Source organism: Fonsecaea monophora (genome assembly GCF_001642475.1).
Source record: "Fonsecaea monophora strain CBS 269.37 chromosome Unknown Scaff26, whole genome shotgun sequence".
NCBI lineage: Eukaryota > Fungi > Ascomycota > Eurotiomycetes > Chaetothyriales > Herpotrichiellaceae > Fonsecaea > Fonsecaea monophora.
The window spans coordinates 215,242-230,580 of NW_019173957.1; the positions used below are offsets into that span (position 1 = coordinate 215,242).

At 51.4% G+C, this 15,339-nt stretch overlaps 5 protein-coding genes across 5 annotated transcripts; 4 read left to right on the plus strand and 1 right to left on the minus strand.

The window, feature by feature from the left end:
- Positions 1 to 414: 414 nt before the first annotated feature.
- AYO21_04590 (hypothetical protein) lies at positions 415 to 2,220 on the minus strand (the record flags this gene model as incomplete). Its single annotated transcript, XM_022654562.1, has 3 exons — positions 415 to 1,418; positions 1,465 to 1,962; positions 2,013 to 2,220. 3 exons carry the CDS (start codon positions 2,218 to 2,220, stop codon positions 415 to 417), a joined length of 1,710 nt encoding a protein of 569 aa, XP_022513162.1.
- A 439-nt stretch (positions 2,221 to 2,659) lies between these two features.
- On the plus strand, positions 2,660 to 4,915 carry AYO21_04591 (hypothetical protein; the record flags this gene model as incomplete). Its single annotated transcript, XM_022654563.1, has 6 exons — positions 2,660 to 2,714; positions 2,809 to 2,893; positions 2,945 to 3,286; positions 3,344 to 3,781; positions 3,837 to 4,102; positions 4,152 to 4,915. 6 exons carry the CDS (start codon positions 2,660 to 2,662, stop codon positions 4,913 to 4,915), a joined length of 1,950 nt encoding a protein of 649 aa, XP_022513163.1.
- Positions 4,916 to 6,623: 1,708 nt separating this feature from the next.
- AYO21_04592 (haloacid dehalogenase, type II) lies at positions 6,624 to 7,364 on the plus strand (the record flags this gene model as incomplete). The annotated part of the gene is made up of 1 exon (XM_022654564.1): positions 6,624 to 7,364. The coding sequence occupies one exon, from the start codon at positions 6,624 to 6,626 to the stop codon at positions 7,362 to 7,364; it is 741 nt and encodes a 246-aa protein (XP_022513164.1).
- A 2,007-nt stretch (positions 7,365 to 9,371) lies between these two features.
- On the plus strand, positions 9,372 to 10,995 carry AYO21_04593 (hypothetical protein; the record flags this gene model as incomplete). Its single annotated transcript, XM_022654565.1, has 6 exons — positions 9,372 to 9,422; positions 9,482 to 9,644; positions 9,705 to 9,804; positions 9,869 to 10,414; positions 10,463 to 10,802; positions 10,861 to 10,995. 6 exons carry the CDS (start codon positions 9,372 to 9,374, stop codon positions 10,993 to 10,995), a joined length of 1,335 nt encoding a protein of 444 aa, XP_022513165.1.
- A 2,502-nt stretch (positions 10,996 to 13,497) lies between these two features.
- AYO21_04594 (hypothetical protein) lies at positions 13,498 to 15,307 on the plus strand (the record flags this gene model as incomplete). The annotated part of the gene is made up of 3 exons (XM_022654566.1): positions 13,498 to 13,694; positions 13,745 to 14,085; positions 14,190 to 15,307. 3 exons carry the CDS (start codon positions 13,498 to 13,500, stop codon positions 15,305 to 15,307), a joined length of 1,656 nt encoding a protein of 551 aa, XP_022513166.1.
- Positions 15,308 to 15,339: the final 32 nt, after the last annotated feature.

Below are 15,339 nucleotides of genomic sequence, written 5' to 3' on the forward strand. Positions count from 1 at the left end.
GGGCATTGAGTAGCCCTGAGTGCGTCGCTTGCCATGGATTGTATCTTCTGGAGCGATGGGTTCGAGTCAGAGCGGGCCCCTCATGTGGCTCGTTAGCTCGTAATAAACTGGGATTGGCCCAGCGAGAATGATCGGGATGTCATGATGACACGCCCAGTCTGCCTCGATATGCCGATTGCCCTGGAAGACACCTTTATGCCGAGGTGCGGGTCCATCACTGGAGGCAGTAGGTTTGACCTTACCATGATAGACGTGAACCCTTGCGGATCTTTCTGGCAACACGCTCAAAGACGGATCGGAATCGGCTCGTGCTGGGCAAGGCTGAGATGTGCTCCATACACTCAAATGAAGATGCATCGGCTTGGTACATGGTTATACCATCATTTGAAGACCATACCAACCACGACACGTGTGCTAGCTCAAGATCTTGGTTTCAACCGTGCGTCTCATGTCTTTTGGATGAAAATTCGACAGAAAGTTCTGTGCAAAGTAGATGACAGAAAAGTCGTCACCATATTGCCCAATGACCTGCATGCCGACAGCCACTTCTGGATCCCAAGGATGATCAGGGTGTGCTGGCGCCGGGACTGATATCGCAGGAAGACCCGCTAGACTTGCTGGCACCGTGAAAATGTCGTTCATGTATCGTTCCACCGGTCTCGAAGACTTCAAGCTTTCGATGTAAGGTGGGGGACTCGGCGCAGTAGGCACAATAATCATGTCCACGCCGTGAGGATTTGCTTCGGTGCCGTTCCGGAGGGGATTTGGCATTCTGAAAACTGCGTCAAAATCCTGTTGCACCAAGCGGCGGATCTTCTGGGCCTGGATGAAATAGTTGTCCATTGCTCCAGCGCTCAAGGAATAAGTTCCCAACAGAATTCGTCTTCGAACCTCGGGCCCGAAATTATCATATCTGTAAGTAGAATAAAGCGGGTTGTCATCTCCACCTCCATCTGCGGGCGCAGTGCGCTTTCGACCATATCGGACACCGTCATATTTCGCGAGGTTGGAAGACGCTTCAGCTGGAGCCAGAATGTAGTAAGCTGAAAGTGCATGCTTTGTAGATGGGAGGGAAATGGGTACAATCTCAAACTTGTACACGTGTTGTAGATGGCTCAATGTTGCCATCCATGCCCAACGGACAAGGGGATGCATCTCCTCGATGTTGTACTCAAGTGGAACTCCTATTCTTCGAGTGTGGTGTTTTTGAGACGCCGTGACGGCAAGGTTTCTTCGTCTGGAAGCCAGAGGCGCCAGACCTTGTGCTTCTAGCAAGCGCTTTGAAAAGGGAACTCTGGTGACGAACAGCTTGGACGTAAGAATAACCCGTCTTCGCTTGTGCTTGGAAGCTCTGACTCGCTCTCGAGATGACTGATCGAGGCACGTGGGATCCGAGACGTCTGGCCTCTGCAGCATATCTGTACCTGTAAGTATGAGGAAGCCAATTTGCAGAGATCAACTAACCGAATGTCAATCGTATGTCAACGACGGATTTGGCGAGAATGCCCACAGTATCCAAGGAGTTTGCATAGGGGATTACCCCTGTGCGGGATATCATCCCGTAGGACGGTTTGAATCCGACAAGGCTCATATAGGCTGCAGGGAGTCTGACGGAACCTCCAGTATCGGTCCCAATTGCAATATGAGCCAGATTCTTGGCCACAGCAAGTGCACTTCCACCAGAGCTTCCACCAACCGACAGATGGTCGGATTTTACCGAGCCGCCATTTACCACGGGGCCGTATGCCGAATGCGTAGAGTGCGAACCCATCCCAAACTCGTCCATATTAGTCTTTGCAACCAGAACCATTCCCGCCTTTTCAAGTAACTTTGTGACGGTAGCATCTTCCGGGCCACAGAACCCTTTGAGAACTCTGGAGGCACATGTTGTAGGTAGAGTTGCGGTGACAATGTTATCTTTGATCGCTACCGTGAAGCCATGGTTCGCAGATTTCAGCCTGTCTACCCGCTCATTAGTTCTCTGCTTGTCCCCCTCGTCGGATCTATCTCACAGTAGTTCCGCCAAGACTTTGTACTCTTGTGCAGACTATCCAGTCGCGACGCTTGCTTGAAGATGGCATCCTGCAGCTGGATTTGATCGTGGAGTGAAATATAAGGATTTCCGTAATGCGTCGAGTTTTGTGTACGTCGCAGGATACCCCGAACTTGTACTTTGAGGGTGATGTCCCTGTAGTCACGGTGGCCCCGACCAATACGCATCAGAGGTAGGTTTGAGGGGGGGAGAGGCCGGTCAACTTGGGTGCGGCCACCTGCAACGAGATGGTCAATTGAAACAAGGATCAAGCAAGACGGCGAGGTTCAAATCGGGAGAATTGTTCAATGAGCCGCAATCACGTGTAATTTCACGTGACTGGAGCTCTTTTACCTTGGTTCGGAGCAATTTATCTCCGACGCTGTCTCTGCCTTCACGATGTTATAGCCGAGACCTTTGATGTACTGCGGTGGCGCGCCATTGAACGAGTTTCCAAGCAATAATGCTTTGGCCCATGTCCCATATTCATGTCTCTGATGGTCTGTGCTATTCACCTATCGCCGAAGCTTAGGCTTTGCTTGGCTTCATTGTAGGTGGAGCAGCAGATGTCCTGACCGTCATCAGCCCTCTTCAGCTACCATCTTACATGAGATTGACCTTCACACCATGAGCAGTGCTTCGCCGAAGGTAACGGGCACAAGAGTCACAGCCTGTACGGAATGTAGGCAGCAAAAGGTTCGCGCACTCGACAACCCTATGTCCCATGTGCCATCTCCGAGTAACCTGCAGTTAGCTTCGATGCGATGCGTCCAAAGACTATTCTCAGCCATGCTCACGGTGCAATCGGTTTAAATTGAATTGTGTCGTCTCCAAGACGTTTAAACGGGTGAAACGGCGCACGTGTGTCTGCCGACCCATGGCTAAATGATTGGTGTTGATTTCCTTGAACAGGAAGACCGAACTGCAAGCCGAGCTCGATCGGCTGAAGAAACAAGTTGGAACTGCCACGTCTGACCTTGGGAATCAGTCTCAATCTGTCGACAATCCAAGCGCTGTCGGAAATGTTCGAGGTCTGCAAGCGGTACCAACGTTGGCGGAAGCCTATACAACTCCGCAGCTAGTGGGCTTCAGCCCTCATTCAGTGGATGCTTCAACCAACATTTCCGCCCCTTCAGCGCCAGATTTAAGTAATGGCGACATCCCACATTCCAACACCCAAACCTCGAGCACCCGGCCACAGATCATTCAAGACGTCAGCGTTGATGCGCAAGACATCGACGAATGCTTTGCATTGTGAGTAATGTGCTCAAATTCGCCATCAGTACGTCCGCCCACTTACTAGACACCTAGGTTTTTCGAGAAGAACTTACCCCATCTCCCAATCTTCGACCAGAAACTCCAGCCTAATGACTGCTACGGAGCTTCTCCATTTCTGTTCTGGACCATCGTCGCGATTGGGTCACGAAGGTATTCGAAGGATCCGACCTTGATCCTTCTTCTTGCTCCCAAGGTTTTGGACTTGGCAAAGACCGCAATTTTCTCGTGTGAGAGAGTACTGCCGACTATCCAAGCTCTTGTACTTCTCTGCACCTGGCAGATGCCGATCGACACTCTGCAGAAAGACATAACCCCACAATTAGCAGGTGCAATGATACAGCTTGCAACAAACGTTGGCCTTCATGTATATGGTTCTGTCCAGGATTTTACGCGGGTGCCGCTCAAATACGATGGTCAACAGAGAAGTTTCAGGACCAGGTTGTGGTCGATGTGTCTGTATACCTGTCAGAGGTGAGAAAAAAAGAAAGAAAGCAGGTTTTCAGGCGAGACTAATGAGGTGTCTAAGAATCAACAACTCACGAGGTCTTCCGCCCCTGGTATTTACAGACACTTATAGTCACGAAGGTTACAAGGAAGATCCATTGGCTTCATTGACTCCCACGGTACGGTTCCAAAGGAAACTGAATCATATGTTAAGCGAGGCTATTGTGCAAATCGATCGGGATGCCCTGTCAAGAAAGCCAGATGAGCGTAACATGACGCTCGGACCGACCATTAATGCTTGTCTGGCAAAGCTGGGTACTTTGAGCGCAGAATGTCCCACTAAACATGGTATATGACATCTTCACTGTATTTCTGACCCCTGGCTAAGATGGTCTAGATCAACTCATGCTACTGATCGCCGAGCTACAGGTGTCAGCCTGCCACTTGATTGCTCCATCATCAGCCATCGGGCAAAGCCACCTCATTAACCTATACAGCACTTCGTGTGCCGTTATTGAGCTCGCTACAGAACTGGATCAGGAGCAAGCAATGGCAGAGTATGGCTCGACGAATGTCAACATGAACTGGAATCTCGCGGCTTTTATAATCCTTCGCATTGGAAAATCATACGTCCGCGAAGCGCTAGACTTGAGGCGTGGACAAAGGTGTTACTTCTCAGCCATCAATCTGAACAAGAAACAAAGTGTTAGGTCGGATGACATATCGGCACGGGCCACGATGATCCTATCACAGTTGTGGACGAGTAAGATGGTGATCAAACAGCCTGATGGCACTCCTGACAGCCTCTGGCTCCGTTGTCGAAACAGGCTCGGAGTGAGCGTGACGTTTGATTGTTTCTGGTTGTGGAGACAGGAGTTTGGAGGACAGCCAAACCCGTGGGAGGGCGTAGAAGGTATGTTGGGCATCGGTTACTGCGCTGTGGTACCTGTGAAACTGACCAACGTGGAAGATGAAAAAACAACAACAGCTGCCAGAACAGTCTTCTGGAGCTCTCCCAATGCGGACTCGGTCAACATGATGATGGGGATCGGGTGGTCTCCCGATACGGTGTTCCAAGATTTTCAATGGCCAATCTTTGACGAGTTCCTGTATGATGGTTGGATGGGAGGAGTCAGCGACGAAACGACCCTGCCGCAATGAGGTATATCCACGGTCGTTGCTTTGACAGGAACGGCGAAGTCCCTGAGAGATGCTTCGCGACGCTGAAGCTACAGTGACATGTGGCCATACCTGAAGAAGGGGTTGTCTCGATACTTTCTTAACGCTTTCTTCGTCAAGCATGTCATATGGCCAGCCAACTTGACGCGCTGTGGGGGACACGATCTCTCTGCGCCCTCAGGACTGTTCTGGGCGCGTCCAGGACAGTCGGCTCCTGTGACCTAGCCACGACACCTAGCGAGTCTCAGAGCTCGGGTGACGGGGTTACCTGACCTTCACCGTGTGTTTTTACGTTCTGGCACGGAGCAACGGTCGGAGCCTTCTCGCCTTCGAGTGTTGACCCAGAATTTTATCTGAGGCCGGATCCGAGAAATCTACAGCCATACGACGACGCCAGACATCATTGCCAAGCACTCGTCGCCGCGTGAGTTTGGTGTATCTTCAAATTGCTCTATATGGGTCACAATAATGTGGAGTGACCTGTCGCGGAGTGATACCAGGGTCTCACCTTATCGTCCACATTGACCTAAAACATTTTCGGCCCGTGTATAGTGATTATATCTCTGTCTTTATGGATTATACGACATGAATTCAGAAGGTCAAGCAAAGAGCTATCCTCAGGAGACTCCAGATTACACCTTTTACAGATGTAAGCAAGAACCTCAGCTCATGAAACGCGACTGATTAGTCTCAAAGAGACATTATAGACACCGACCTACCTACCTGCACGGCATAAGAATGTCCATGCATATACGGAGGCAGAGGCAGCACGGCAGCCCCTTGAATTTCGACGTCTTCTCCCGAAACCTTTGCAAAAGGGGAGGGAGCATGATGTCACTATTCTTAGGCAAAGGGAAAAAGGTGCTAGCCCTGATGGAGTTGGGATTAGGCCCAATATTATCGGATCAGAGGCAAAGAAGTGAGTTCCAGCACTGGAGGAGCTCAGCTTGCGATTGATTGTTGTTGGAGCCATTTTTCTGGACGGACTATAACCAAAGACAGATTCTCCTGAAAAGACACCTGGTGGAAGCGCATTAGAGGATCTGAGCGATGCTCCGCCTCTTTCAATCGAAATCGAACGCCGAGTAAGATTGTCGAGGGCGATAGCATACAAGGGGACTGCGGATGGGCATAGAAGAAGATTTATCAATATACTCGCCGCGACGCAGGGCGTATAAAAGAGCTGGTTGATAACTCAACAGATGATCAGATACCTCGCTGATGTAGTATTGCAAAGCCCAAATGGGTGGTTCTCTTGCTTTAGCCATCATACACACGCAATAAAGTATAGCATATGATCTCACGTATATTACACGGGAAGACGTATTCCTAGCCAGTCCGCCGATAACCGCACAATCAGCATGTCAATGAAAGGCGTTGGCCTGCGTGGCTAGATTCGAGGCTCGAGACTTCAGGGGCAGCGGAGAAATCAGCATTGGCTGTTGGTTGTTGGGTGTTCTCCGCCTCGTCGGGGAAATCGCAGATCATCGCAAGGGCGCGACGGAGCCCGATGATGAAAGGTGCATGACAGCACAACATAATGACAGTCTACGAACCCTCGGACTCTTACCACCTTTTTCCATAACCTCGTTCTCAACCCGCTTTGAACCACCGACCACGCACGCATAGTCCCCCTCGCTACAGAGGGTTCTCTTACTACCGACGCCGCCACTCACCACCAACACCCACAATGGCCAAACTGACCGATTTCCGCCTCCTGTGCTTCGACGTCTACGGGACCCTGATCGACTGGGAAACGGGCATCGTCGAGGGCCTGAAACCGCTGAGCGAGCCTCACAAACTCACGCGCGACCAGACGCTGGCGCTGTACCACGAGCTGGAGAAGGAGCAGCAGCTCAAGACGCCCGAGATGCCGTACGCGCAGCTCGTGGCGGCCGTGTACCCGCAATTCGCGGCGCGAGTCTCTTCGGGAGAAGACACTGCCGCAACGGCGCCATCGGCCCAAGAATGCGAAGCGTTCGGACAGAGCGTGGGCGCGTGGCCCGCCTTTCCGGATACGGTCGACGCGCTCCGCCGCCTGTCGCGGCACTACAAGCTGGTGGTGCTGTCGAACGTGGACCGGGCGAGCTTCGCGGCGACCAACGCGGGGCCGTTGGGCGGCGTGCGCTTCGACAAGATCATCACGGCCCAGGACGTCGGCTCCTATAAGCCCGACCTCCGCAACTTCGAGTACATGCTCGAGGCCGTCAAGGCCGAGTTTGGCGTCGAGAAGCACCAAGTCCTACAAACGGCGCAGAGCCAGTTTCACGACCACCACCCGGCAAGGGAGGTGGGGATCAAGTCAGTCTGGATCGAGAGGCGGGGGACCATGGGGAACCGCGACCGCGAGGTCTATGATTGGAAGTTTGTTACGTTGGGGGACATGGCGGATGCGGTGGAGAGGGAGGTCGAGCTTGCTAGTAAGTCGTAGAGGGGGGATTGAGTACGCAAAGATGGGAAATGGGAAGAGGAAGAAGAGATATTATGTGATGCAATGTATATAGATAGCAAGGAGGCAAGGTACTAGCTAAATAACATTCAAGCTACTCCTGGGGGAGGTTATTGATCTGTCATGTTACATGGAGCAGGAGAGACGGTCGTGGTACCATGCCCCCTTGATACTGACGCGATGCTGTTTGGCTCGAAAGGATAAAGCAAGAACAGCAAATTGAAGCACATGTCGAGAGAGCAGCCGAGCTGATTACCCTCTCCGTAGGACAAATACAGACAGCAAAGACGGCGTGCACCCAAAGACCCTTAGACCTTTCCGCAGGATCTGTTAACTTTGCTCAGAAAAGGATCCATGTGGTCCCTGATGGGAAAACTCCCGGTCGAGTCTTGGAGTTCGGAATCTTCCGAATGGTGACCATCAAACCAACTCGGAATGGGTCCGAATCTTCGTAGCAAGCATGGCCACTCGAGGTCGTTCTGCCGTATGGCCTTTTCAAGAAGTGACGCCTCTTGAGGTGAGAAGGTCATTCCCAAGATATCCTAACTGTATCAGCTCCGGTGTGTAAACACAAAGACGTATAATTCCTCCTTCCAATGCGACCAAGTGATTGCCTACCGGCTGGATCTCGACAAAAGATCAACTATATCTTGATCCTGCCCTGGCTTCGCTTCACTCAGCGCACTGGGTCCGTTGAGCCTTGTCTTGTCCGGGTCTGCCCCGTTTTGGAGAAGTAACTTGATGGCGGGAATGTCCCTCTTCGCACACGCATTCATCAGTGACATTGTTCTAAATATCGAAGCCCAACCAGGATCCGGATCATCTTCGTAAAGACGTTTCTCCACGGAAGCACCTTGGTCGACAAGTACTTTTAGGATGTCAATGTCTTGGTCGTCCCGAAGACAGGCAAAATTCACGGGGTGGCCTTCCTTGGCTAAGGCGCCATGTTCGAAGGGAAGCTGAACGATTTTAAGCGACGCATGCTGAGCGGCGCGCGAGAGAGGCGTATCAGGGAGCACACAGGCCCTGTTGGGATCTGCGCCGTGATCCAGAATCCATCGAACGATGTGCTCGTTGTTAGCTCGAGCAGCCTTTCTAAATCCCACAAAATTAGAAAGGGACAGCCTCGCGCCATCGCCACTCACTCAAGATGGGGTGGTTCTCTTGAGCTCTCTGGCTCATTTATATCCCGGCCACAGCTCAGGAGAGTTTCCAAGATATCTGTAGACCCAGATGAAAGCGCATAAGAGACGGCAGAGTAGGCCAGGAGGGTTGTTATAGGAACTTTGCTCTGCCGCAAAAGTTGTTTAAGTTCCACAGCTTGCCCTCTTGGAGCAGTATAATTAGCAGGGACTAGTGCGCTTCACTGATCATTGGTCATGGATTGCGGTTCAGAGGCCATATCGAAAGCGTCGTTTTGACTCTAGACAAAGCGTTGTCTGTAGGGTGAAAGATTAAGAGGCTGAAGGGGTCTACTCGTATGAGGACTGTGGCTGGGTGCCTAGATGTGTCAGTCTGCCCCGCATGCTGCAGGCTTTTGGCTGGGTCGAGTAAGTAAAGGCATCTGCACGGGTTGACCAGCATCATGACGGTTTATTGGTTCCTTGCGTTTCATCACGCGCAGAACTTCATCCAACGTGCCCTGCGATAGGGAAGTGAAAGAGTAACGTTGTAAGCTCGGTCGATGTTGGAAAACCAGTCGACATTAAACTGCGGTCTTTTATAGCCAGTGGCCTTATAGAAGGATCATATATCGAGGCCAGAAATTCATGGAGGGAGTCGCAGCGCCAAGACCTTGTCGGGTAGACTTGCTCTGTGGCGATCTGCGGCGCTCCTGTGGCGGTGCTCGGCAAGAAATGCTCCCAAGCCACCAATCAGCTCCGAAACCCTGATTGCGAAGCTGCCGAGCATCTGTCAACGCTGTATCTGATCCATTTCTTGCTGCGTCCCCCAATACCCAAGTCACTCTTTCCTAGTCTTGTGGGCAACATGTATAGACTGGGTCGCCGTAACTTGGGCCTAGCCTTGAAGGCCGTCAGAGTAAGTGTTGCAATGCTTCAATTGGCTTTTCCACCTTTTCTTCTAACGCGGCGTGGCAGGATACCCCGGTGCGGAGCTCAATCCAACAACAACAACAGCTGAGACATCTAAGCATCCACGAATACCGAGCTGCCGACCTTCTCAGATCCTATGGCGTCGGAGTTCCCAAAGGAGAAGTTGCTCGAACAGCGGATGAAGCTGAAGCGATTGCAAAGAAGATCGGTATGCGCAGACAATCGGCGTTTGGGAAAGCATGAACATACTCTGACGTAGTTATCATAGAGGGAGATGATATGGTGATCAAGGCCCAAGTCCTCGCTGGAGGTCGAGGCAAAGGCACCTTTGACAATGGCCTCAAAGGTGGCGTGCGGGTGATTTATTCGTATGTTCACCTCTAGCAGTCACCGCTGGGAAAAAGTCTGGAGAGCTGGCTGACAGAGAAGCAGACCTACGGAAGCAAAGATGTTCGCCAGTCAAATGATTGGGCACAAGCTCATCACGAAGCAGACAGGTGCCCGCGGTCGCATCTGCAACTCGGTCTACATTTGTGAACGGAAGTTTGCCCGCCGGGAATTCTACCTCGCTATCCTCATGGACAGGTCCACTCAATCGCCCGTCATTGTTGCGTCGTCCCAAGGTGGCATGGACATTGAAACTGTGGCCAAAGAGACTCCCGATGCCATCATCACAACACCTATCGATATCAACAAGGGCGTGACAGACGAAATCGCACGAAATATTGCGACCGAGCTCGGGTTCAGTGAACAGTGCATTGAAGATGCAAAGAACACAATCCAAAGACTGTACAAGGTGTTTATGGAGAAGGATGCCACCCAGATTGAAATCAACCCGCTCAGCGAGACCAGTGACCATCAAGTGTTGGCCATGGACGCCAAATTGGGCTTTGATGACAACGCCGAGTTCAGACAGAAGGAGGTCTTCAGCTGGAGAGATACTTCGCAAGAGGACCCCGATGAGGTGAAGGCTGCAGAGTACGTCATCCGCCCCCCAACATAACGCATTTGCTTACAGAGTCGCAGGCACGGTCTGAACTTTATCAAATTGGATGGCGACATTGGGTGTCTTGTCAATGGCGCTGGGCTGGCGATGGCGACCATGGACATCATCAAGATCAACGGCGGTTCGCCTGCCAACTTCTTGGATGTCGGCGGTGGTGCCACACCAGAAGCCATCCGATCGGCCTTTGAACTGATTACAAACGACCCGAAGGTGACAGCCATTTTTGTCAACATCTTTGGTGGTATTGTCCGGTGTGATGCTATCGCGTCAGGCTTGATTCATGTTGTACAACAAATGAACTTGAGGTTACCCATTGTTTGTCGTTTGCAGGGTACCAACATGAAGGAAGCGGCTGAATTGGTAAGTTCTCTCGAGGATGTTCCTTATGTGGCACCACAACTAATCCACTGTCTCACAGGTCAACAACTCGGGCCTCAAGATCTTCTCCATCATCGACCTGCAAGGAGCAGCAGAGAAGGTGGTAGACCTCTCCAAGATTGTTAAGATGGCACGGGACATTGACGTGGGCGTGGAGTTTACCCTTGGTATCTGAGCCCCCCAGCAGTTGGCTTCACGGTTGAAATGGTTGATAATCACTCAGGGTCCCCCACATAGGAGGAGGCACATGGTCATAACTCCTTTTGAAGCGCCAAACAACGATCTATCCACAGTGCAACAGTCGACCTTACCTACCTGTACAAGTATTATCATCCGTTTCGCCCAAGCTGGATTTCTATTTGACCATCTGTCCCTTTGTTATGGCCTCCTGGGATACACACACACCCGGTGAGATAGATGGTGCTGTTTCAATATGACATGAGTTGATTTGGGCCATTGGCCTTGTTTCTGCTCACTCTGCCCCCTTCCTGCTCAGTGAATCATTTGGGATCTTCGCTTCCATATGCCACATACCGTAGGGGATTGAAAAGATTCCGAGTTGATGACAATATGCGACCAGTGACCGGTTTATCTATCTGAAGCGATATCGAACCATTTCTCAAATTGATTTGCCCACAAAAGTAGACATACGCTGTGGCGACCTGTGTAGCTCGACTACATTCATTCGACCCACTCTGTAAAAATGATATTTCACAACCGAGATCAAGCCCTCTTATTCTTCGCCCGCCTCTATCGACTACGTCTCCCCACCTCGAAAATCAACTGTTTCCTCGTCTACACCCCCAACCCACGTGCCCTCGCGCCGCTTTTGCTGCGGCTTGCCAGATCACTCAGCTGACTATGTCGTCGGGGCGGTGGCCCAAGGGAAGGTCGTCCCTCTGAATCATCAAGTTTTTGCGAGAGCCCTAACATGAGGCTTTTGGGGGGAGGGGGCACTTTCGGTTATGTTCTCCTCCGCCGGCACTGCCGTATGATTGCCTCGCTAACTCCCGTAGTAAGTCCTCACAACCTTACCTGCATGGGCCATTCATGAGATTTGCTCGTTTCTCAAACTCTGGGACATTGTATCTATCTCGTGATGCGGGGGGTTGTGCTTCATGTGAGCAATGAGATATGTCGCGTGGTGCATTTACTGTATTCTATTGCAAAGCGCGGTCCTGAGTTGCAGAGAGGTTTCGCGCCCTCCCAGTTGATAAGTCAGCAATATGACTGTTGGAGTGGGCGATGGTGCTTGTATGACCAGTTATTCTGACTCAACTAGCCGGTCGTGCTCTCTGGCATCTGCCCAACCCTGGTGTACGTTAATGGTACGCGAGCTTGAAACGTCCGACATTGGTCCAATCTCACGTTTGTTGGAGACTGAGGTATTGTCTGTTGATAAGTGACCGCCCTCTTGGTCACACAACAACCACTTTTGCTATTGCCGCCATTGGCAGATAGATCTTGACCTATAGCTCCGATCTGGTGAAAGCGGCATCTGGATAGCTCTATGAAAACCGGAGCCATGCGTGTGCCGCCGTCCACCAAGGAAATGATCATATGTGGTTCCAGGTCGCAACCCTCAACAGCCAGGAGCTTCAGGACTGGTATTGGCGTGCACTGAGAAATCTATGTCATCATCAGACACTCATCCGTCGTCTTCTCGTAGCGAGACGCGCTCTTGCATAATATGGGAAAGCGAATGAAGCTGTAAAGCCCGTTTAAGCGAACGTAGCAGTTGAAGGACTCCATAGCGAGGAGTTTGAATTTCAATGTCTCGAACCCATATTTCCTGCAAAGCTTCTGGATCAGAGAGGGCAAGCTATCTTCCTTACCTATTTAAAAATCAATAAAGATATAGAATATGGGTTGCTATCTAACCATTAGATAATAGCTGCTAGAGATATAGAATAACTAACTGTATTTCTATAATAAAAATTAACTATAGATAGAGATAGAAATCCCTTAATTTAGTACTAGCAAAAGGTAGCAATACTAGCCAGTCACGTGATACAGCGCTAAGCCTGATCAGGCCACATACCAAGAACTCAATGGAAAAAAACTCGCCCCCCAGGAGGAGGCTCAAAGCCTGTACCCTGGAGGGCCTGTTAAGATGGACACACGGGGATTTGAACCCCGGACCTTTCACATACACGTCGTTTGAAGCCCGTAGAGAGCTCACTGATGCGAAGCGAAAATCATACCCCTAGACCATGTGCCCAGATTGCGACATTTTGAGTTGAGTTGAAACTTCAACACACGAATTCTAGAGCATTTTTTGCGCGTGTGGTATATAATGTTAGAATTTTGAGGCACGATAGAGCCCCACCTCATGATGACCTATCACCCCTATGCAGCCCCCACGATCGCATCCGCGGTCAACTTCCGTCCCGTTCTGTCCGAGATTTGACACTGATCAGGCAGATCGACATTGCGGAATCATGCTGACGGGCCACACCCGCCTCCCCAAAAGACACAAAGATGCTCGCCAACGACGGAAACACGGCAAATGGGTTCAATCCTTTACCCTTTAGCTGAGAACATTACAAAGTACAAGAACAGAGTGGTGTAGCCTCGGAATGCATACATCCATGTCGGATACCATATCAAATACTCCTGAACTTCTCTGGTCAGTGCTGCGGCTTCGGTGCTGCTGCCTCTGTCGTCTTGGTCATGGATGTCGACAGTCGCTACCGATGACGCAGGCTTTCTTCGGAAACTCATGAACTACTTGATACCCGACAACTTGGTGCTTGTCGTCTTCAATGCCAAGTTGCAGGCTCGACCGGATAACCAGGCCGCAGCCGAGACTAACAAGAATACGCCGAAATGTCAATTGCGCCAGGTCGATCTTCACGTCCTTCCTCTGTCGTGGTACCGCCCCAGCGTCATGAATCCATGAAACAACGAGCCCGGCCCCTCAGTCAACGCTACCACAATGACTATGATCGAGACCCAGGTCCAGAGACGAGCTCGCCTTACCTCCAGGATGGCTGGCGGACGCCGGTCGTGGAAGACCTAGAACACCATGCCAATCGACCAAGACACCTCAATAATGTATCGCTACTTCAAAGCACCACGGGGCCACGGGAGGATTCACAAACGACGATACCAGGCGATGAGGCTCGAGAGGCAAACAAGGGCGAGAGGGTTCCTGATGAACAACCAAGGGTCCTCTCCTGGTCACAACGCATGAAACACGTTACGTGGGCGTGGTTCACGCTCACCATGGCCACAGGAGGCATTGCCAATGTTTTGCAGACTGGTGCAGTCTCTCTTTCTCACTCCTACCCCCTCTCTTCCGAGCGTGCAGCTTTGAGGTGCATCATCTGAAAAAGAGTGTCTCTGACTGCAGATCTTGTGCAATAGTGCCGTATCGCTTCCGCGGTCTCTACACTATCGGTGTCGTCGTCTTTCTGTTGAATATTGTCCTGTACATTATCATTTGGGCCATGATTATAACCCGATTCACACTGTACCCGTGGACCTTTCGGGCGAGCTTTACTCATCCTACCGAGTCACTCTTTGCGCCAGCCTTTGCCGTCTCCTTTGGCACCATCTTAAACAACATCGTGCAATATGGATCAGGTTATGTTGGACCCTGGCTCAATCGGACCATCTTGATCCTCTACTGGTTCGATTGTGGCCTGGCCATCTCTTTGAGCATCATCATCTACCTCGTTCTCTGGTCCACCCAGACATTCACCATTGCCCGGATGACGCCCATCTGGATCTTCCCGGCGTATCCTTTGCTGATCATCGGTCCACATGCGGCCAGCATCGCCGACAAGGCACTGAGCTCGAAGGCCGCGATCCGTATCTTGGTTGGCGGCTTCACGATCCAAGGCATCGGTTTCCTTGTCTCCCTCACCATCTATTCGGCCTTTGTATATCGACTCATGACGCAGAAACTGCCCGCCGAACCACTTCGACCGGGTATGTTTGTCTCGGTCGGTCCTTCGGCCTTTACGGCCAGTGGAACCATCAACATGGCCGATAATCTACGTCGTGTCCTCGCTACGTCTCCATCATCCACTTTCATGGACGTGCCAGCGGTGCTTGCATCGCAGATCTTGAGGCTGGTCGCGTCCTGGATGAGTCTCTGGCTTTGGGGTCTGGCGTGGTGGTTCTTCATCGTCAGCTTGCTCTCGAACGTGGATTGTCTGCGCAGCAAGAATCGTATCCCGTTTGCCATGACCTGGTTCAGTTTCATTTTCCCTCAGACGGCCCTCACCATGGCCACCTTTGCCATCGCCGAGGCGTTCGACGTCGGTGCCCTTCGAGTCATTGGCTGCGTCATGACAGTCTTGTTGATTGTGGCGTGGTTCGTTGTCGTCGGTTTTATGGTCCGGGCCATCGTGAACAAACAGATATTATGGCCAGAGAGCGGAGAGGATAAGTCGGAAGGTGGGTTTAAGGCCCGACAAGACGAGGGAGGTCATGGTGCAGACCACGCGGGCAGACGACAGGGGGAGTCGCACTGCTGAAGGGATTGGGGTTGGGGCTGGACATGTCGGTC